The sequence below is a fragment of the Protopterus annectens genome, chromosome 8.part0 (genome assembly GCF_019279795.1).
Source record: "Protopterus annectens isolate FY-2018-M chromosome 8.part0, PAN1.0, whole genome shotgun sequence".
Lineage (NCBI taxonomy): Eukaryota > Metazoa > Chordata > Ceratodontiformes > Protopteridae > Protopterus > Protopterus annectens.
Genome location: NC_056741.1, coordinates 1600474397 through 1600498084, shown reverse-complemented (window position 1 = coordinate 1600498084; position 23688 = coordinate 1600474397). Strand labels below are relative to the sequence as shown.

Here is a 23688-nt window from a genome sequence, read left to right as displayed (position 1 = left end):
ATTACCCATCATGTCTCAGAAATGAGATCAGCCCTTCTCACAAAGAAGGCTATTCAGGACTTCCTAAAACAAGTTTCTATAGACATGTCAACAAGCAAGGGAATACTTGCTTTTACCTTTTATTGAAAAGCAGTGAAACTATGGGAAAGGCCTATTATAAATGAACCACTTTCTAGCTGCCGGCCATATAATTGGGAAGCTAAATTTCTAATGGGCATGCTTATTTATTGCTTACTGATACCTCACAAGTGGCCTCTAAATCCAGCAGTAAAACTGTTCTGTTAGTAGGGTAAGTCTTACTGTGACATGCTTGCTTCCCCAGTCAATACTGAGAGCAGCAGCTACTTTTCCCTAACCCTTCCACTGGGGGAAAGTCCCAAGGATACTCTCATCCAGAAATGGTGCCTGGGACTCCTTTATGTTTCCCACCCCCATTTCCTCTTATTCTGATGTTCATAAAGGCAGACCAAGTCCAAGGTAATCCTTAGTGCCACATTTTGGTCTTGACAGGTTTCTTTCCTTTTGCACAGGCCTCACCACTATGAGAAGCTTCTTTATCTGTTGTCTTGCAGGGCCCTCGTGATTGACCCCACCCAGAAAGCTTCTTTTGGATGTCTATACCTTCAACTAACTGCATGGTTTCACCATTTCCAATAATGGCCTGAGATCTTGCACACCCATCAAGTGCAGTTTTAGATCTTATCTCTGCATAGAAACCTAATACTAGAAAGGAAAAAAAAACAAATGGAGACATTTTTCTGTTTGGGTTGCATCTCTTATAGATTCTTACACAGCTCCAGTGCCTTCTGTGTTAGATTATCTTTTTCAAATATCCCACATGTGCCTCAGTTGTTCCTCTCTAAAAGTACACCTGTCTGCTATGCTCCTCTAACATTAAGACCCTAACTTATTGTCCTTAATGCCCTTAAAAGTGTGTAGGAACTTCTTAAAGGGTAAATTGCTGATTAGACTTCTCAAAGGATCCTGTTCCTCCATGGAATTTATATGCTGTTCCTGAAACGTATATTTGTCCTGGTTTTGAACAAGCTTTAATTGTAAAGTTGAAATTCTTGTCTTGGAAAAAATGAAAACATGTTTTCTCTATTACTTCAGCAAGGGAAGTTTCAAACCTGCAAGTATTATTAGTGAATACTCAATTTATGCCTAAAGTAACAACTCCGTCAATATACCTACCTACACCCCTTCCCTGCTATTCAAACAGAAGTAAATGTGTGTTATAGTGTATGGCTGCCCACAGACATGTCAGATTTTATATACACAGAACTAAAGCATTTAGCTAAGATTCCCAGTTATTTGCCTTTCTACATTAAAAACTTCACTCTGAAGTTTCTAAAACAACACTAGCTAAGTGGCTGACTTGACTGCATAAAGTACAGTTTTGTACCTACCATAAATGTAGATGTTCGAGTGCTCATACAGCTGCAGTCATTACAGATGGGTTATCCTGCCGTCAGGTGGGTCCTCGGTCGGCCGAATTCCAAAGTCCAGGTCCGGCGTCGGTTGTTGTCGCTTCTTCCCTGATGTCAGTGCGACAGGGGTATAAAAGAGGCAGCTGACACCATTTTCTTCAGTTTCCCCAGATGTCAGGTGCCCCCAGAAGGAAGGCAAAACAAAAAATTATGCAAACATGCAATGATGATAAATCAAAAAACAATAGTTGCAAGCAAATACACCATAAAGGAAAACCCCCAAAAGGTTAAATGATAAGGTGTTTGTCATAAGGCCTGTCCTAAGAGGGGATGGAGGGAGGGTAACCTGGACTGCAGCTGTATGAGCACTCGAACATCTACATTTATGGTAGGTACAAAACTGTACTATGTTCATCGTGCATACAGCTGCAGTCATTACAGATGGGTAGAATCCCAAAGCTAAGTAACGGTGGAAGGCACTAAGAGGAAGTAGGAGGGGCTAGGATGCCCTGCAGGACTGCTGTGGCAAAGCCCGCTCTAGATTTTGAGTATAGTGGAAGGTGGTAGTGCTTGGAGAAAGTGTGCACTGAGCTCCAAGTAGCTGCTTCCAAAATGTCCTTGGTAGGGACCCCCCTGAGGAAAGCTGCAGAGGTGGCTGTAGCCCTGGTGGAATGGGATGTGATGTATACAGGCACAGTTTTTCCATGAAATGAATAACAAAAGTGTATGCAGTGGGCTATCCATTTTGAAATTGTCTGTTTGGAAATGGCCATTCCCTGAGCACCTGTAGCATAGGACACAAAGCGCTGCTCAGATTTCCTGAATGACTTTGTTCTGTTCAAGTAATAACGAAGTTGTTTGTGAATGTCCAAGGAATGTAGTAGTCTCTCCCCTTTATTCTGTGGATTTGGATAAAAGGTAGGTAAATGAATAGTCTGATTCAAAGCTACACTGGATACTACCTTTCGCATGAAGGTAGGGTTGGTTCATAAGGAAACTCTGTCCTGATGGAAAATGATGAATGGTTGCACAGCCATGAGGGCCTGTAGCTCTAAAACCCTGCGTGCTGAGGTAATAGCCAGAAGAAAGGCTGTTTTCCACGACAAGTATTGTAGCTCTGTTGAAGAAGCTGGCTCAAAGGGAGGCAGGGTCAGCTTTTCCAGTACAAAGTTGAGGTCCCAAGCTGGGACTGGTGGTTTCCGTGGGGGGTTTATATTTTTTGCCCCTCTGAGGAACTGCCTTAATAGAGGATGTGAGACTAAAGGAGGATCTGTATTGTATTGTGCAGAAATGGCTGAAGCGTGGATCTTGATGGAGGAGAAGGAAAGGCCACTGTTTAACATCTCAGCTAGGTATTGTAAAATTTGAGGTATATTTATTACCCAAGGATTCTGGCCCTTTTCTTGATTCCAGGAACAAAATCGTTTCCATTTGGTGGAGTAGGCTTTTCTAGTAGAGGGTCTTCTGGCCTCCAAGATGACATCCTGCACCTCCTTGGAGAGGAGAGTCTGTTGGGAAATTAAGGTATTCCCAATGCAGCTAGATTCAGGGTTTTGAGCTGGCTGTGAAGGGTTTTGTAGTTGTGCTGGGACAACAGAAGAGGAACTAGAGGTAGGGTCCATGGTGGTGAGTGTGTCAGGCTCTTTAGGAGAGGATACCAGTGCTGTCGTGGCCAGTCTGAAGCAATGAGAATCATTTTTGGCCTCTCTGCTCTGGCTTTTAATAGAACTTTGGTCAGCAGAAGAAGAGGCGAGAAGGCATAGACTGTCAATGTTGTCCAATTGAAAGAGAGTGCGTCCACTTTCCAGGCCTGTGGATGATAGGTCCTTGAACAGAATTTTTCCAACTGGTAATTTCTGTGGTTAGCAAACAGATCTATGTCTGGCTGTCCCCATGCCTGAGTTATCTTTGAGAAGACTTGAGGATGCAACTTCCATTCGTGTGGGTCTGTCATATTTCTGCTTAGGTTGTCTGCCAGTGTGTTTTCCTGCCCTGGCAGGAACTGTGCCTGTAGTTGAATTTGTAATTCCAGTGCTGTGTTCCACAGGGTCATGGCTTGCCTGCACAGGGGGTATGAATGAGTTCCCCCCTGTTTGTTTATGTACCACATGACTGTGGTGTTGTCTGTCCTTATCAATAGCTGGCCTGGATGGAGTAGGTCTTTGAAGGTCATAAGAGCATTTTGCACGGCTAGCATCTCCTTTTGGTTGATGTGTAGGTGCTTCTCTTTTTGGGACCATTTTCTCTGAATGCACTGATCTGCCATGTGTGCTCCCCAGGCATAGTCTGAGGCGTCCGTTGTGATGATTTGAGTTGCTTGAGGTAAACAGAAAGGGAGACCTGTGTTTCTTTGGCATTCTTGAGCCCACCACAAAAATTCCTTTTGAAGGCATGGAATGAGTGGTATAATTGTTTCCAAGCTGTGGCTGTGTTGAGACCATAAGTATTTTAGGTACCATTGTAGTTTCCTCATATGCAGCTTTGCACATGGTATTAGTAGGATGCAGGATGCCATAAATCCCAGAGCCTGCAGGACTTTCCTTGCAGTTAGTCTGGTGAAAGTTGCCATTTTGTTGAAGTATTGAGACAGTTGCCCTTGTTTGTCTGGCGTGAGGTAGGCCATCTGGGTGGTTGTATTTAAGCTTGCACCCAGGAAAATTATCTGTTGAGAAGGTATTAGTTTTGATTTCTTTTTGTTCACTGTGTATCCCAGGTAGTTTAACAGTTTTATTACAAATGCCAGATGCTGCAATAGAATGTCCTTGCTGTCTGCCTGGATCAGGCAGTCGTCCAGATATGGGTAGATTTGTATTCCTTGTTGTCTGCAGAAGGCAATTACTGATGCCAGGCATTTCATAAACACTCTGGGTGCAGTAGATAAGCCAAAGGGCAATGCAGAGAATTGGTAATGGGTTGAACCTGCAAGAAATCTGAGGTATCTTCTGCAATCTTGTCTGATAGGGACATGCAGGTATGCCTCCTTGAGGTCCAACGTTACCAGCCAAGACTCCTTGCCCAGCATGGGAAGAAGCTGCTGTAATGTGAGCATCTTGAATTTTGGCACCTGTAGATATGTGTTTAGGATGGCTAGGTCTAAGATGGGTCTCCAATCTTTGCCCTTCCTTGGTACCAGAAAAAGTCTGGAATAAAAACCTTGACCTTGTTCTTTTGCAGGTACTTCTTGAATTGCTTTCATATCCATGAGAGCGGAAATTTGTCTTTGTGCCTCTGCCCATTGATTTTGTGGCAGGTTTGGCAAGCCTCTCATATTTGGAAGGGTGTGAAAGTGGAACCTGTAGCCTCTGTCTATAATGCCCAGAATCCATTTGTCTTTTGTAACAATGTGCCAGTTTTTTGAAAATAATGCCAGTTTTCCGCCCAAAGGTGCTACCATTATAGCTTTGTTTGGCAGGCATAGGGGGAAGTCATTGTGTCTGTTTTCTAAATGACTGTGACCTATCTTCTCCACCTCTTGGGGTTGGTGCTTGCCACTGTCTAGCTCTGTAAGATCCTTGAGATTGTCCTCTACCCCTTGGGCGTCTGTATCTGCCCCTTTGAGGTCTGTCCGTGGCTGGAAAGGACCAATTTTTTGAAGGCCAGTTTCTGCTGAAGCGTGGAGGTTGCACCTGCAAGAAATCTTTTACTGTTTGCATAGATTTTGCTTTTTCCTCCATTTTCTTTAGTACCTCCTCAGCTTTAACACCAAACAATACATCTTTTTGAAGTGGTGCATCTAATAACTTTGCTTTGACATGATCTGGTAAGGTTTGCTCTTTGAGCCAAGCATGCCTACGTATGACAGACCCTGTGACAGCAGCTCTACATGAGGCCTCTAAAGCATCAAAACCACACTGCAAGGTATGTTTACCCACTTGCTCTGCTTCATGCAACAAATCCTGCAACTCTTTCAAATCTGGTTGTTCTGTCTGTGTCATTTTGCTTTTCAGCTGAGATAACAAAAACTGTTGGTACTTTAACATATGAAATTGACAGTTTAATGCCCTCATGGTTAAAGTGGCAGATGTATACACCTTTTTCCCCCACCTTTCTAATGCTCTGGAATCTCTCTCTGAAGGTAAAGGGTTTTTAGCAGTAGAGGCCTTTATTCTCTTGGGACCCTGTGAAATTGTTTCTGGGTCAGCAGAATGGCTTTTATAAAGGAACTGGTGAGAATCAGGAACCCGGTAATACCTGTCTGGTTTAACAGGGGCTGGAGGTAAAGAATCTGGATTAAGACTGGCTTCTGTGCACACATCATCCAAAATATCTAAAACAGGAGGGATAGCAAGGGGCCTATGCTGGGGGAGCAGTACAAATTCCCTGAGCCTTTTCTTGGAATCTGAGTAATCCTGGCCTTCCCAGTGGAAGTGCTCCCTTGGGTTTCCCCAAAAGAGTAGTCCTCAGGGGGGAGACTGAGGGAATAGACTCAGCATCAGAGTCTTCAAAAGGGGAATAGGCAAAATCCTGGTTCTCAGAATGGTCTGAGGTAATAGAAGCCTGGTCCGAGGAGGGAGAGTCTTCCTCCAGTCTGGGTCTTTTGTCAGAGGGGGGTTGAGAACCCCTGATGAGAGTTATCAAATCCTCAGCCATTTTAAGCATCTGTTTTTTAGGCATGGGGCTTGAGAGGAGGTCTGAGGACCCTGTTTTTTAGTTTTCATGGCAGCTTTAGATTTAGTGAGGGATTTAATAGAGAAGGTGGTAGGCCTGAAGACACCTACAGAAATGGTAGGCCTCACTAAATTTTCAGTTTCCCCGCCAAGAGTGGCATCGGTATCTGCAGTGGGAATGGGGACCGAGGAGCCTGCTACCTCGGGTACTGAAGTCACCGGTAAAATAGTTTCATCGGTAGTCAGGGGCTGCGTAGGCGCCTCGCTGAGAACCGGAGAACCGGTAGTCGGCCTAAGCGTGGTCTCAGTACTTGGTGCAGACCTCGGATGTCGGTCCTTGTCTTTGCGTTTTTTGCTTAAAACTGGTGTCGGTGTATCCGATGACATGATATAATTACATTTTTTGCCAAAATAATGAAGGGCAAACTCCGCCCGGTGCTTAATAGTATGTTTGTTGAACCTAGCACAAAAACGGCAGGCTGAGACGTCGTGGTCTGGCCCTAAGCAAGGTATACAGAAAGAGTGAAAATCCTTATGAGGTATTTGCTTCCCACAAGAAATGCAATTATTAACTTTGTCTGACATCAGTCTGAGGCAAGAAAAGTTTCCCCAACGGGGTACTTAGCTTTAAAGAAGACTTCGGCTGAAATACTTTCGTAAATCTCAGAAGCTGGCCAACCGGCACTTGCGAACTGCTTCTGCTTCGGGCACCACGTGGCAAGAAAGACTGAGGAAAATGGCATCGGCTGCCTCTTTTATACCCCTGTCGCACTGACGTCAGGGAAGAAGCGACGACAACCGACGCCGGACCTCGACTTTGGAATTCGGCCGACCGAGGACCCGCCTGACGGCAGGATAACCCATCTGTAATGACTGCAGCTGTATGCACGATGAACATCAATTTGTTCTGAGAAATATAAAATATTCCCCTCTTAGCCTAGGTCACATTTAACTAAGACAGTGGCTACCTCTCAGGACCTTTTCACAGTGCAGTCTTAGATGTGGACAGTAACCTAATTTTCAACCAACATATGTCTACTGTGGTGAGGAAGTCCTTTTATATTGCAAAGCTTATTATGCCTGTGGAGATACATATCCAGCCTTAATAAAGGAATGGCAACAACTCAATTTAGAGCTGGGTTTCAGCTAAGATTAATGCTGGAACATCTCAAACCTGTTGAGGAAGAGTTAATACAGCAAATGGAGCCCCTAGAGAAAGACTTGCTTTATCGTTTTAAAGGGGATGTTTACATCAATATAATAGACACTGCTCTATCTAATGTAATGGTGTTTGAAGCCAGACTGCAACAAACAAAACAAAGGAATTTGCAAAGGGACTACAATGATTTTCATTTGGGAAATGTATTTGTATGTCCCAAAAGTGCTGTTATCTCCACTGACATGCCCCCTCTACCCAGATGACGGTTCCAGGATCGGACGATATGCATCCTGCTTTGAACCACGCTGTTCAAGAGAGACCTTTACATGAGACTGTCAATACAATGACATCTGCTGTGATTGATCACTCTACTCCACCATTAAATCATGAGGCAGTCAATTTTGAGAGAATGAGAGCGAAACCTAAACCTTCATCTGCTCTTAATTCAGATAGTTGTTTACCTCTACCAGTCCAACAGAGGAAGAGCACAAGCAAATGATCCACCAGCAGAGGGAGGCAGAAGAGGAAACATTCCCTAGGGAGATTTCTGCCTAGCAGGGGAACATGAAAATGGATGGCCTAGTGGTTAATCTCTCAGACTATATGTTAAACACAACGGAACTTAAAGTTTTGAACAAAGGTTTGTCCTTTATTCCAGCAACATCTGCTAAAGTAAGTGATATACTAATTGATTTAAGAAAGTCTGCATGCATAATAGCATTACAGCTTCTGTCTGGTGCACACTCAGATACTGATATGCGAATGCACAGGAGACTGAGTTTGTTTAATCCTCAGTTGCCACCTCACATTGATTTATTTGTAAGAGTTTGTGAAGAGGATTTATATCATACTTTGAGTGTTCCACATAAAAATAATTTTTATAATTTAAGTCTCTCTGAGAGACAAGCCTTGAGTCAACTCGAAATTAGGTTGGATCTCTGTATAAGACCTGCAGACAAGGGTGGTGCAGTTGTTGTAACGAACATGACTGACTATTTAGAATCTATGTCTATACTGTTGCAAGATGCCGAAACTTATCAGAGCGTAGACTATTCTTTCATGCAAAGAACTTTACAATACATAAGGGACAATTTGTATGATTTATTGATGTGTAGACTTGTAGATGAATCATTATATCATTGTTTGTATGTACCTCATCCAATCATACCTATCATGAAAGGACTACTTAAAGTTCATAAAGACTCCCTTAAACCGATGAGACCAATTGTTGCAGGTGGAGGCTTGGCTACAGAAGCCTTGTCTATATATGCAGAGGTTAAATTGAAACAGATTGTGACCAGGTTACCTATAATATTAAAGGATACTCTTCACTTTTAAAGGACTTAACTGACTTTTTTGCATGGCTTAGACAATGTTCGATGTTTGATGGTTACTTTAGATGTGAAGAATCTCTTTACAGCTATTCCAAATACTCATGGTGTTGAAGCCATAAGGGAAATTTTAACTACTGAATGTGTTTTTACTAATGATACTGTTAATCTGATCTGCACATTTTTGGATCTGATCCTAGAGCATAATGTCTTTATATCTGACCAACAATTGTACTTGCAAAAATGGGGTGTCGCTATGGGCACCTCATGCGCAAACTCATATGCTAACTTGGTTATGCATTTCTGGGAGAACAAGCATCTTTTCTGTGATGAACTCTCAGGCCATATAATATTTTATAGACGTTTTATTGACAACGTCTTTTTATTATAGACAGGGGGGAGGATTTATTATGTAACTTTGTTTCTAATTTAGAGTCTACCACTAACTTTTTAAAATTTACCTTTAAGTATTCATACATGGAAAGTAATTTTTTTGGATGTTTTATTTAAAAGAGAGTTAAATGGAGATCGCACTACCTCTCTATATTGTAAAGAATGTTAGAGAAATGGGCTGTTAATTAATGGCAATATGCACCCTAGGCATGTCTTCCCTAATATTGTCAAAAGAAATTCCACAGACTATCTAGACTATGTACTAGGGAGGAAGATCGAAAGAGAGAACTACGTACACTTACAGGGTTATTTTACAGTAGAGATTACAATGAAAAATTGGTAGACAAGATTCATGGTGGAACTGGTTAATAAGAAGTATCCTTCAAATATTACTAACAGTGATACTCAGGCCACAATTATTCCTTCTAAGACCTCTGCTAGGCATACCAATGACATAGACACAATACGTAGTATTATCAATAACAACTGGCATTTCCTTATGAGAGATCAGTGGACTGCTGATATTGTTGGAGGGGTACCCACATTTACTTACAGGTTCAACAGAAGTTTAAAGGAGTTATTATGTGATTGTAATCAACCTAAAGAACCTAGGGGGAATAGAGTAGGTACCTTCTCTTGTAGAAATTGTAAAATCTGTAAGGTTATAACTAAGCAACAAGCGTTTATTCACCCCAACATGGTATTTAGGTTTATAGCGAGATTTTATGCTGCCTGCACTACTACACAAGTGGTTTATTTAGCTAATTGCGACCTCTGCCCTTGCTTTTATGTGGGTAAAACAATTAAAAGACTAAGGGACAGGGTAACTAGGCATCTATATGAGATTAGAACCAATGTTAAAAATGCATTAGCCAAGCATATTATTGATCAACTAGATCACAGCTTTAGCTTTAGAGTATTGCAGCATGTTTCTAGTACTGTTGGGGTGGGGGTGGGGGGGTGATAGCAATAATTTTTAGAACAAGCTGAGTTACACTGGATCCTGAAACTACAGGCTCACAAATATCCAGGCATTAATGCCAATGTTAATATAAAACCTGCTTTGAGTGGACATAAACTTAATATGTAAAGAGAGATAGCCTCTGTTTCACTTGTTTTTTTGTGATAGGATGGTTTGTCTTATAAAAAGATGTTGAGTTACTGCTACGTTAGGATCTGAAGAAGCGTGCACCACACGAAAGTGCTCATCCATTTGTCTGTTCATTTTTTATTATTTTATTAAAGTACATTTCTAGCATGGCTGCCTTACTGGTTTTTGTTATTTGCTTGTTCATTGCTTTTTCCAGTTTTGGCATTTGGGAGTTACTTGGTGGCTTTGTTTCGCTGAGCTTATTATGAAGGAGATTGCTACTAGGTTCAGGGGTGTCATTGTCTTCCCCTCTATTCAGCTCTAAGGCTGAGTATAGTGCCCCTTTTGCAAGTATTTGTTCAGGTATATGTAACAGCTACAACACCCACAGAGATACTCCACAAAAAGGATACTCAGCTTAAACAATTTACCATAAGTGGACTTCCATAAAACCCTATAATTATGCTCATTATCTTACAGACTGCTAAGAGGTGACCCATGTCTGGCATACAAGGCATCCTCTGACCAATCCCTAATGGATTTACAGCATATCAGAAAATCATTAGAAAGCTGTATGAAATTAAAATATAAATACTGTGTCTGTGATGGACTTACATATTATAAAGCAATCATTTTTGTAAAAGGTGAGAACCGCATGGTGATATTTTATGTTGGCACTGCTTAAAAAGTTTTGCAAGTAAACAAGTGGTATTACATAAAAAAACAGGAAAACTAGTAGTCTTGAAACTTTGTTGATGAGCTCAGTCACAATAATTTCCAAAAATTGTGAAATCCAGATAGTGTTCCTTTTAGAAATGATTGTGAATGAGCTCATCAACAAAGTTTTAAGACTGCTATTTTTTATGTTTTCTATTTTTTCCTCAGCACTCATATTGGTCAGGTAGGAACTAGACAGATTCCAGTGCTTGTTCATTATTTTTTTCCATTTTTATACATGGAGCGGCCTTAGGTCAACTGGTGCCCTAGGCAAAAGGGATCCACGGCACCCCCACCACACCACCTGATGCCCCCATCTTAGCCTACCTACACCAAATAAATACTGGAAAAGCTCCCCTACTACAGTGGCACCCTAGGCGGCCGCCTAGTTGGCCTATGCCTAAGGTCGGCTGACATCAGACAAAGCATTATATTTCCTACTAAATCAGCAACATAACACAAAATTACAGCAACAGGTCATAGAAAGGAAAACCCAGCATTTTCCATTGAGTTTTATTTGAAAAACTTTCAGTACACTTTCTTTCTTATTATAGTATAAAACAAAACGTGAAGAACACAGGGAAATCTCAATTTTATGTCAGCTAATGTAATACAATGTATACCACTAAAGTGCCTAATAAATTAATTACAATTTATTTCTTAGAATACACTTTATTTCTCATTCATAAAGTTGTCTGTCAGTTATTTTGTGATAAAAGATGGATAAAGGCAAAAACTTTCAGCTGTTGTCTCCTTACCTTTGGTTGTAGGGCCACTGCTCTATGCATGCACAAACCGTCCCTGCACAGCATATTGTGTCCACAAGTAGTACCATCTATCCAGGGGAGGGTGGAATTCTGGGTAACACACTGCGGCTGTCCTTCCTGCCTACACCAGAGTTGAGAACAGATATACAAATCAGTGGTGTTTGTGCAATACTCATAATCCTCACCAAAGATCTGTTGACACTGCCTGTCCAAGCTGTAGGTGGGAGCCAGGCCAGGCAGACTGCTTGGCAAGGCCTTGTATTCAGTGGGAGCATCCAGTAGGCAGTCCCCTACAATAAAACAAAAGGAAAAATAAAATAAACAGTTCTATTCGCTACAAGAGTTTTACTTATTAACTGTTTCCTCTGAATAAAAAACATTTCTCCAACTGTGCAAATATCTAACAATCAACAGAAAAGGATTATTAAGTGAAAGATATTTGTAGAACCTGTAGTTTTAACTTACCTTCCCACCTAATGCATCTGCCTATCACAGCACTGCTTATAGGTTTCTAAATTTAAGACTTATCAAGAACACAAGATGCTTGGCCTTTCAAAGCTCTCACATTTTATATTTACTCCAAGGTATCACATTCTGCTCCACATGTGTTCTCCTAATTCTGCCCCACTGTCTTATTTCATCCAATGACTGTGTTTCAGTGTGTACTGCCTGTCTTATTTCATCCAATGACTGTGTTTCAGTGTGTAGTGCCTGTCTTATTTCAGCCAATGACTGTGTTTCAGTGTGTATTGCTAATCTATTTTTCTCTTTTTTTCATTTCCCGCTCTACCTTTCCTGCCAGTATGCGCGATCATTCTCCACCATTATCGCATGTTCAGCTTACTTCCCTTCTCCCCTACATGAGACCTCACCAAATCACACTTTTTCTGTAGAAATTTCTCAGATTTATGTAATTTTTTCTTCTTATTTGTTTGTCTAAAGTGACACTGAACTGAACCCCATTGCATACACAGCACTCCACTATCCAGCCTGCTACCCATGTAACACTGTGGCATGTCTCCATAGGTTCATAGGTGTTTACTAGGCTAATCTAAGGCTAACTATCTTTCCTTTTTACAAACTATCTGACACTAACATACTTTTATTCTCTACCATATATCTCCACTTACTATCATTTCATTACTACTACCCCTTCCATCTAGTCTTTGTCTCTCTTCACTAGTTACCTATAATCCTATTAACTTTATGCTTCTGTCTCATTCCTATTTTTGTTAACTCAGAACTATTACTCTATACTAATGTCACTGCCTAACTAAGTTTTCCTTATATTGTCTCAATATGTTGTTTTTGAAATGTCTGGTGCTTCTATTGTAATGTCTAAATGCTATGCAATGTTTTTGTATATTGTTATTATACTGTATAACTGGAGCTTTTCTCCCCGGGCCTCCACTGAAAATGGGCATGTATACAGTTGGACAAACCCAGTAAACAAAAGTAAAATAAATAATTACCACAAAGGCCTTTTTAAGCCTAGCCATGCATCCCAAATCTCTGACATGTTCTGATACCATTGTTAAGTGTAAGCAATTCCCATATTCGTTGTTAAATACAGCCAATCTTAACTCTAGAAGCATTAGCAACAAACTGGATATACTTTTGCTTGAATTTCATCAAATCACCCAGATATCCTACCTGTTTCCAAAACATTGCTCAAGCCTCACTCCCCCCAACAGCTACTGATAATAGCCTTCAAAGACTCAGATATGACAAACCTGGTATTAAACTGTTAGGCATTTCATTCTCCGAACTAGAAAACAACTAATTGCCCTTCTTCTTGATTATTTTCAATAGATGACTCTGTCCTACATATAGAGTTGCTATTCTTTGTTGGGTTATCTTTTCTCAGTTTGTATTTGCATGTTTTGTGTGTGTTTACCTAAGTGTAAATACCTGTATCTATATCGATATCTATACACACACACACACACACACACACACACACATATATATATATATATATATATATATATATATATCCACAACCACTTTTTCCCATTTTTGCACATGGGTTCAGGGTGTCACTTCAACAGTGACAATCATCTAGAGCCAAGGATCACACTGCCAGGTGGCTAGCCCTGCTATGGCTGTTCTTCTGTACCACACACTCGCATGCACATTCACGCCTATGGCCAATTTAGAACATCCAATACCACCTACTGCATGCCTTTGAAATGTGGGAGGAAACTGGAAAACCCAGAGGAAACCCATGAAAAAACAGGGAGGACATGCAGGCAATGTACAGAAGGCACCCCAGCCGAGAATCGAAACAAAGAACCTCTTGTTGTTAGGTGACAACACTATCCACTGCACCACTGTGGCACTCTTCTGTGTGTGCATATGTGTGTGTGTGTGTGTGTATTTTATAAATATATATATATATATATATATATATATATATATATATATATACATAGACGTGTGGGTGGGTGTACATCTATATATGTATATATATATATATATATATATATATATATATATATATATATATATATACACACACACACACATATAGGTTCATAGGAGGTTACTAGGCTAATGGCCCTAGTGCCTTAACAAGTCCAGACATGTAATACCCTTGTTCCCTAGTTGATCATGGTTAGATGGTCTTTGTTAACAAAGTGAATCAGTGATTAGCACCAACTGCCCCTGTCCATGAAGAGCATAGGTGCCACCCGCAGGGTGAATTTTCAGTCCCCCATCCAATTGTCAAAGTTGGGCTTAAATAGGGTCATTGAGGAGCTCTGCTTTATGTGAAGTGGGAGTTTATTCCAGAGGAGCGGCAATCTGTGGGACACATATCTGTCTGTCCAACATGTTCTGTTTATGTCACAAGCTAGGTAGAGATCATTGCAGGGAGTGACTCTTGTTTTAGTTTATTTGCAACATGCAGCATTTCTATTACAACAGGGTCAGAGATCTCTCTGTACGCCAGGCACAGGTCTCATCAGCCTGTAGGATATGCAGTACAGAGACAAGGACTTCAATCTTACCAAGTAGGTCATGTTTTGGAGGCCCTCAATTTTCTTGGTTAGAAACCTCTGTGGTCTCTCCAGTTGTTGCAGGTGTCTAGTGAGGTGCATGCCTAAGATAGCATTGTACTCAATAAGTGGTCTAATGAGGGTCGAGTATGCAGAGTTATAACATCCTTAGTCTTGGATGCAATGCCCTTATTTATGAGATGCGCAATGTAGAAAGCTTTCCTTACCACTGTGGAGTCATGGTGATTGAAGTTTAAATTGCTGTCAACCTGTGTTTCCAAGTTTCTTACCACTGTGTTTGAGCTTAGGGGGTGCAATATATTAATGTAATTTGCAGGGGTCACTTCTTTGTCCAAGGGGATATGAGACATACTTTTTTGTGTTTAGTTTTAGACCATGACTCTGGCAACAATCATTAGTCTGGGTTAGCCCCTTTTGTAATATGTTAACGTCATTGGGAGACTCAATAATTGCACCTAGTTTGCAGTTATCTGCAAATCTGGTAAACCACAGGCCATCTTCTTTTGCCTGGATGTCCGCAAAGTAGATTCCAAATAGTAGAGGGCCTAGCACAGATCCTTGTGGTACACCACTGGTAATTGGTATACTGGTGGAGGTGGGATCCCCAACTTTGACAGTATACATTCTGTTGGTGAGGCAGTTTGCTACCCATCTAGTGATTTATGGGCTAATACCCAGCTGGGGGAGTTTCTCAATGTAATCTAAGTGGGGGTTTGTGTCGAAGGCCTAGGCTAAGTCAAGACAGGTGGTATGTACTGATTTGTCCTCAACCAGGGCTTTGTTGACATTCCTGAAGAAGTGTACTAGGTTTAATAAGCAAGATCTTCCCTTAACAAAGCCAAACTGGGTCACATCAAGAGTTTGAAGGTCACCTATGTCCTTGTTGATAAGGCCCATGATGATTCTTTCAATGGCCTTGCAGATAAGGCTGGTTAGGCTTATGGGTATGTAGTTCTCATGGTGGGTTGATGAATCTCCTTTGTGTAAGAGGATTACTGTTGCTGCTCTCCACTCTGCTGGAATAAAGCCAGTGCTCAGGCTATGGTTGAAGACAGTGCCAAGTGGTTCAGTTAGGTCTTGTTTTAGATTGATTAGTAAGCAGCCTGGGATGTTATCTGGTCCCATGGAGGCTGTCTTTTTGGCCTTGGAGAGGGTGGATATTACTTGCTCTTTGGAGATGCTAGGTAGTGGACTGTTGACAGAGATGCTTTGGGGTGTGTCTGGTGGGAATGGGAGTGAAATTTGCACCAAATCTGCCTGCCAGCAGGTTGGCAATTTCTTCTGGTTCAGTGTGAGTAGTACTATCCACAGTCAGTTCGGCACATAGCTGGGCATTCCCTTTAAAATTTCAGACATAGCTAAAAAAAGTCTTATGATGGTTTAGCTAGATATAATAATTTAGCCTCATAATTGGCTTTAGCGGCCTTTACAAGACATTTGATTTGCTTGTTCAAGCTGTGGAGAGTATTCTTCCTCTGGTGAGTAAGTTCCCAGTTTTTCTTGGATAACAGTTTCTTCCTTTTGTTATGTAACCTGTTTATACTTGCGGTCCACCAGGGTGGCCTGTTTCTTTGGGAGGACCTGGTTTTGATCCTGACAGGTACAGCTGAGTCTATACAGTTGTTTAAATGTCTACACAGGACATCTGTGTACTCTTCTGCACAGGTGTCATAGCTGGCTGTGTTAGCAGGGGGGTTTGAAACTTTTTATACCCCCGCTTAGTAGGTTAAAGTTTTCTTTGGAGAAATGTTTCAGTTTGTTTGCTCCTGTGGGGGTGTCCAGTCTGATCTTTACTTCAAATGAGATAGATGTATGGTCTGACCTCACTAGGGAGGCACTATACGGAGGGGGGGATGGACGTAGTGCTTTGACCCCCCCCCCCATGTTGGAGACTACCAGGTCCAGGACATTCGAGACCCTTGTAAGGGTACAGACTAGCTGTTCCACAGCATTTGAATTAATAAAGTCCAGCTACCTCAGGGTGATCACATTTCTGTTTGTGTATGTTGTCCTATTTATGAAAGGACACTTGAAATCTCCAATGACCAAAGTGTTTGGCTGTGGAGGGAGGGATTCTAGCAAGTCCAGGCAGTTGGTGTGTTCCACCTGGTTCATGGTGGGGGTCCTGTAGCTAGCGATGATGTGATAGGGTGTTTTACCTATACTTAATTGTGCCTGGAGCAGCTCTAGAGAGTCATACTGTTTAACCGGTCATGAGGTGTATCTGGATTTAATGAAGATAGATACACCTCCATCTTATGTTTTTTCACACTCATTTTGGGCTTTGAACATGTGGAAAGCATTGTAGCCGTATATGGCCGGGGTGCTGTCTGGAGCCTTGAACCAAGTCTCAGTGACTGCAGTGATATCAGCATCTTCCAAAGTGAGCAGTGCTTTCAGGGAGTGCAGTTTTCTGTTGAGACTCCTAGCATTAAGCAGCATAACCTTGAGCTTGTCTCGAGTGGATTAACTTTATTTCTTGATTTTTTTTGTTTTGACATTGCCTAAAAAAGGCACTATGGGGGAGGCAAGTGTCTTTCCCAGTATCCAAAAGACTAGAGGAGACAGGTGCAGACCATTTCTGGCAAAGCAGCATGGTCTGTCGGCCATGTCTTCTCAGGCTGAGAGATACTGGATCCCCTTGAAATTACACCAGAAGCTAAGCCAGTTGTTGAAGTAAATCATTTTTTTGTCTGTATTGTGACATCATCCTGGGTGAAGGTAAAATGCTAATTAGTGCTAGGGACATACCTGCCTGGGACACACAATCTGAGAGTTCAGTCATGTCTCTCTTCATATAGTCCAGAGAGGTATGTCTCACGTCATTCACTCCAACATGTACTATGACAGAGTCATAACAGTAATTGTTGTTGAGTGACTTGATTGCATGTGTGATTTGACCGATCCTGGCACCTGACAGGCAGCTAACTGTGACTTTCTCCTTGTCCAGCTGGTGAAGGGGATATCTGTGTATCTCACTATGGAATAACCTATGACCACGACATTAGGTTTTGTTTTGCCTTATTTGTTGAGACACTTGTATGTGTGGTGCTATGTAAAGCGTGGTCTGTTCATGTTTAGTATGTGTGATCTGTTTGCGTTTGGGAGGTCTGTGGTCCTTTGGTAGGCTCTTAGTGAGTACCTCCTCATAGGTGTGTCTATGTGACTTGTCTTGTGTGAGAGGGGAGGTGTGTATGCTAACAACTTGCTTGATGTCTTGTTTATTCTTACATGAGAGGATTGATTAAAGCTTCATGGTAAAGTTACATCTCTCACATACTGTATTTGTTTGCTTTAGGAGCAAGTCGTTGTCAGTATACATGAGGCAATTACTACATTTCCCTAGGATGCCCATGTCAATCAGGCTAGCTGGTGAAATGTTGGGAAACTGGCTGTCCATTGTAGCAGGTTAAATCATAAGTACTAGTTGGGGAGTGGGCAAGTTTGATTAGCTTTTGATGTAGGACTTTCACTTACTAAACAAGGGGGCTTACTCTGTTGAGGATTTGGGGTGAAGGAGTGTGGTGATGCTGCTCAGTTGAGTTGTCCGCAGTGCACCAGGGAAGCTTGGGAGGGTTCAACTGACAAATGCCTAGAGAAAAAGTAGTTTCTAGTAGTTTGCTACTATACAGGCACTGCTAACCCCCATTATGTGGCGCGCAGCTACATGCAAATGGAGGCTTATATACAGGCAAAATTAAACAGTTTTAAACTAGTCTGCCAATAGGAAATCACACAATGATCCTTCCTCCAGCAATCCCCAGCACAAACAGGGCTATACCCACACTATTCTGTCACAAGGGTGCAGGGGAACCCTACTCAATATAAAATGGCTGGATTTGCATTCAGGTCTATAAAAAGCAGGCTAGATTCAGCAAGTCTGCATCTAGTCTTTGCTATTTAAGCAATATTACAGTGCAAAACCAGTGCAGATAATGAAGCAGGCACAAACAGAAAAAAAAATAGTCAAAAGGCACCAATTAATGCAATAAAACAGTTAAATGCAGTAGATCAGCACACTTCTGCCACAAGGGTGCAGAAAAACACATTCTTAATGCTGGTTTGGAGCCCAGGTGTAACAAGATATCACAAACTACCTACAACATCCTTATAGCTAACAGATACAATGTAATACAGTGCAATTAACTACTTAAACAGCAGCAAACAATACAGTTTTTTTAAATTGCTGAAGTACAGGCATAGTATATAACAGAAGTATAAAACAATATGTAGTGCCCTTTTGTGTGTTTTCCAACTCAGACAGACCAGGCAAACACCTACCACCAGCAGACGAACAATCCCAGGCATATCCATATCATCTTGATGCTGGCTGCTCTTGTCATGTTGGGCCTTCTGCTCTTCAGTTGAGGCCCTGTCATCAGAGCAATAGTGCAAGCTGGGCAGGTACCACCATCCCTTTCCCAGAGTTCACATGTTCATCCCTTCTGCCTGCAACATCAAGCAAGCAAGCCATTATTCGAATGTGGGCTGTAGTCAGGTCTTGTTTCCTTATGACACTGGTGCAGGAAGGTGTAACAGAGTTTTCCAGTGTTAGGAAAACTGTTGATGCAAGCCATGAAGGAGACTTGCGGTTGCTTGTAAAGATTTGTTCTGTAAGATAGGATTTTTTTTATTTGTAACATTCGGAGCTTTTTTTTAGTTTTATGTAAGAAATACTCCATGTTATGATCAAATCTGAATTAATGATCTATGACCACTCCCATTAATTTTGTATGGGTTGCTGTTTGATTGTAGTGTTTCTTATAGATGAACTTTTGAACCTTATTTTGTGTACGGGTTCTTTTTAGGTAAAAGATTATTAGTTATGCTTTATTAGTAATTTAGCAATGTGATTCTGTTAGCCATTTTTTGGAGTATGAAAATAGTTTTATTTTATAGCTTGGAGCTGAAATAATGCTGTAACCAAGCACGTTATTGTTGAACCACCTGCATACTTACTGCTGCCTTATGCATATTATTGATAAATATATTGAGAAGAAAAGGCTAATGGACTGACCCTTGAAGAACACTGATTGTTATGACTTGGTAAGTACAGCGAGTATCTAACCAGAGAACACACTTGCTTAAGATCTTACTAACATGGGTGACTGTTGCTCTGCACCAATAGTCAGCTCCTCCCTGGTTAGATCCGACCACAAACTAATCATCTTGGAAATACACATCCCCCCACCAGCAAAGGTAGCCATCATGAAAAACTTCTCCAAAGCTAACTTTGCGATCCTAAAAACAGAGGTGGCTAACTTCACAGCAAATGTAGAATAGTTGAGTGACCGCAGAATCATACACCAATGCACCGTACGAACAGGTACACAAATGCATGGATCTTGCCATACCCAATAGAACCAAGACACCCTCCTCCAAAAAAGGACGCCAATCTGGTGGTCCCCTGCCATTAAAAAACTCTACAACAGAAGGAGGAAACTGATGCGGAATAAGGTGAAGTCCCAGGACTGGAAAAACTCTCTTATCTGCCTCAACAAAAAGTTGAGATCCTTCATCAAATCTTCTAAAGCTAGGTATGAAAACAGAATTGCAGCAGATAGTAAAGACAACCACAAGGCCTTCTATAGTTGTGTAAATAATCTCCACTGCAATACCCAGATTTGCTCTGAGCTACTGCACAATGGTATCTACTATACCGAACCAACATATATTGCCAGTATACTGGCCGACAGATTCAGTGCCAAATTTAGCCCCCCCAAAAGACCAATCACAATATCAGTAGATTGCTAGGCACCCAGTATAACTGCTGCACAGGTTAAAACAGCACTATCCAAGGCCAAGAATACAGCTTCTATGGGACCTGACAATATCCCTGGTTGTGTTCTACATGAACTACAGAATGAACTGGCACCTCACCTGTGTGCCCTGTTCAATCACAGCCTCAGCTCAGGCTTTGTCCCTGCCAAATGGCACACTGCTACAGTCATCCCTCTCCACAAAGGAGGAGCGACTACAGACCCTGCGAACTATTGCCCCATTAGCCTGACGTGTCTGATATGCAAAGCTATGGAACACACCATCATGGATCTAATAAACAAGGATATAGGGAAACTCCAAACTCTGGATCCCACACAGTTTGATTTTGTGAAGGGTAGATCATGTCTGCTCAACTTGGTCGACTTCTTTCAGTCAGTCACCATTGCTGTGGATGAAGGCAAGGTGGTTCATTCAGCCTAACTTGATCTGGCCAAGGCTTTTGATACCATACCCCACTCAGGAATCATAGAAAACCTCACTAAGCTTGGCATCAACCCCTATATCAGTAGATGGGTTGCAAACTGGCTCACAGATAGAAGCCACAGTGTGAAAGTAGCTGACTCCAAGTCAGACTGCCGATTAGTCACGAGTGGAGTCCCACAGGGTTTGGTCCTGGGTCCTCTCCTGTTTGGTATCTATATCTCTGAAGTCCAGGCCAACACGAAGGGACTCTGGCTGACAAAGTTCACAGACAATTGCAAGTTGGGAGCTATTATTAACTCCCCAAGTGATGTTGACATCCTACAGAATGGCCTCACTGTGACCAACGACTGGTGTCAGAACCATGGCCTTAAGCTCAATGCCAAAAATTGTGTTGTCATCCCCTTTGGGAAAAACCTGGTTCCCATGAATTACCACATTGATGGTAGTCCACTGAACACAGAAGGCATTATAAGAGATCTGGGAACACAGGTTGACAGCAACCTCTTTTTTGATCACCACATTGCCACTGTGGTCAGAAAGTCCTTCTATGTGGCACATCTCATTACTGAGGGTTTTGCATCCAGGAGGAAAGAGGTCATTGTCTCCCTCTACTCTTCCCTCATTAGGCCAATCATTGAGTACAATGCCCCATTTGGCATGTACCTCACTAGACACCTGCAACAACTGGAGAGGCCACAAAAGTACCTCACAAAGAGGATCCTAGGCCTTAAACACTTGTCCTATATGGACAGACTCAAAAAATCTCAACTATTCTCTGTCTCATATCACCTACTTAGAGGCGATCTCTGTTTGACTTACAAAGCCATGTCTGACCCAGCTCTGTTAGAAATGCTTCATCTAAAGAAATCCCAATCCCTCTGCACCACATGCTCCAGAGATCTCAACCTCATTACCACAATTAACAGAACATGCTGGAGGGACAGGTTCATAACCCAGAGACTGCCCATGCTCTGGAATAGACTTCCCATACACGTCAAACAGAGCACCTCACTGGCCCTCTTCAAGAGAACTCTTGATGAGTGGATGGGAAACAGAAAATTCACCTCGGGGTGACTCTACTTGACAGAGGCACTGGGAACTCAGGTCGGGTGGCACTATGCCAGTGTAATCCTATGGCTAGGCTTGTAAAGGCCTCAGGGCCATTAGCCTGGTACACACCTGTGAACCTATGAACCTAGCTTCTAAATCAGTTTAGTCTATGCCTACTTGTATCTAGGATGGCAACTCTATTTAAGAGCAAATTGTGAAAGACAGTGTCAAAAGCTTTAAAGAGATCTAGAAAGAGGAAACTACCACCTGTCCTTGATTTTTCTTCCTGATATGTTGTGTTTAGAAATATAACTAGGACAGTTTCTGTACTGTGACCTGGATGAAAGCCATGTTGAGTAAGAGTGACTGGATTTGTTTTTCTTATCAGACAGCCTAGGATTGTATGCGTGTGCATTTTTCAAGAACTTTTGAGACGGATGATAGGATACCTGCTGTCTGTAGTCTGATAAATGTATTGATATGGCACCTTTGTTCATAGGTTCCTAGATGAATACTAGGCTAACTGACCTGAAGGGCCATTTTAAACCTAGCCAGTGACTCAAGGTTAGAATCAAACAATGTACTTTGTGTCCTCAAGGTAAAAAACATAACCATTATGCCAGCCCCAGCCTCAAGAGCAGTTATGTGAGATTTCTTCCATAAAGAGAGTGCATATTGCTTTTGTGTAGCTCTGTTTCGAAAAAATATTGACTCGATATGCTGAAGATTCAGTTGCAGTGCAGAAGTACTCTGCAGACTAGGTGAAACTAGAAAGGTTAACTTAACTCTAATTTCTTCAGAAACTTTTTTATGTGACCAGCTAAAACTAGGCATAGGTTAGAAGAGCCAGAAATTGGCGCATTTGTGCCTATTAAGGCTGTTATATCATTGTTGCATTAGTAATGCTGCTGTTTGTAGGAAATGGGTATTTATTTTACAGGAAATATTGTAATTTGTTTTTTATAGAGATTGTATGCCAGTTTTATGAGTTCACTAATGGAATGCCAGAACTGTTTTGGATTATTTCACAGATTCATAAGTACTAAGCTAGATAACCTTCATAGGACATTTTAAGCCTAGCCAGTTTCCCTCAAATAAGAATCAAACCCTGTATTTCATGTTTGTGAGGTAAACACCTTAATCATGATACCAATTCCCAGCTCCTTGTTACCAGACTGTAATTTATTAAAGTAGTTTGTCTTTTTTACGTAATTCCCAAGTGTCTTGTATTACTGTAGTTTTAAAGGTACTCGGCATTTTTACGTTTTTTTCCATAATGATCAAGATAATCAACCCTACCAAGTATCTAGTCTCCAAAAATTCTGCAGTGAAGTTAAAGAGAATTCTAGGCAAACCAAAGTTGTTCAAAATCAACCAGTTCTTCCTTAAAACTGGATTCACTAACAACATTCCCACTGACTCCCATCCCAGTGTCACCCAGCCACTTCCTTTGTTGATCGTTTTCTCTCTTTTCATCTTAAAAATATTGATTTAAAACTGATATAAAAGCACTATGTCTGACCTGAAGCTCCAGTGTGACAGTCTCTAACCATGTCATCTTAGAATAACTCTTTGAATTAATGTTAATGTCTTGTGCAATGTGTTCATAGGTGAATGCATAGTTATCAGTTTGCAGACTGCCGAAAAGCTTAAGCCTTATGCCAACCCCTTCTCCAGTGTATCAATTCATGTTCCACTGAGCATAATTTCCTAGCTCTAAGGAACTCTGCACTGGAAACAGAGTCCACTACATGCCCTGGGTGAGCACTACTTGCATACAGAAAACTATTAGTAAATATCAGCTTTTTATACATTGTAGCTGGGATGGACTCATTAGCTACATAAATTAAAACATCCAGAAATTTTGTCCTAGTGGATTGGATGTTGTGTGCGAAAGTAATATCATTACAGTTGTTCTAA

General features: G+C 41.5%; 1 protein-coding gene across 1 annotated transcript in view; it reads right to left on the bottom strand.

Annotated features, from left to right (window-relative positions):
- Nucleotides 1-23688, bottom strand: part of ADAMTS8 (ADAM metallopeptidase with thrombospondin type 1 motif 8) — a 412058-nt gene that overhangs the window by 112389 nt on the left and 275981 nt on the right. The window contains exon 5 of the mRNA XM_044081137.1: nucleotides 11486-11784. Coding sequence (XP_043937072.1) covers nucleotides 11486-11784 — 299 coding nt within the window. The remainder of the gene's footprint in view (nucleotides 1-11485; nucleotides 11785-23688) is intronic.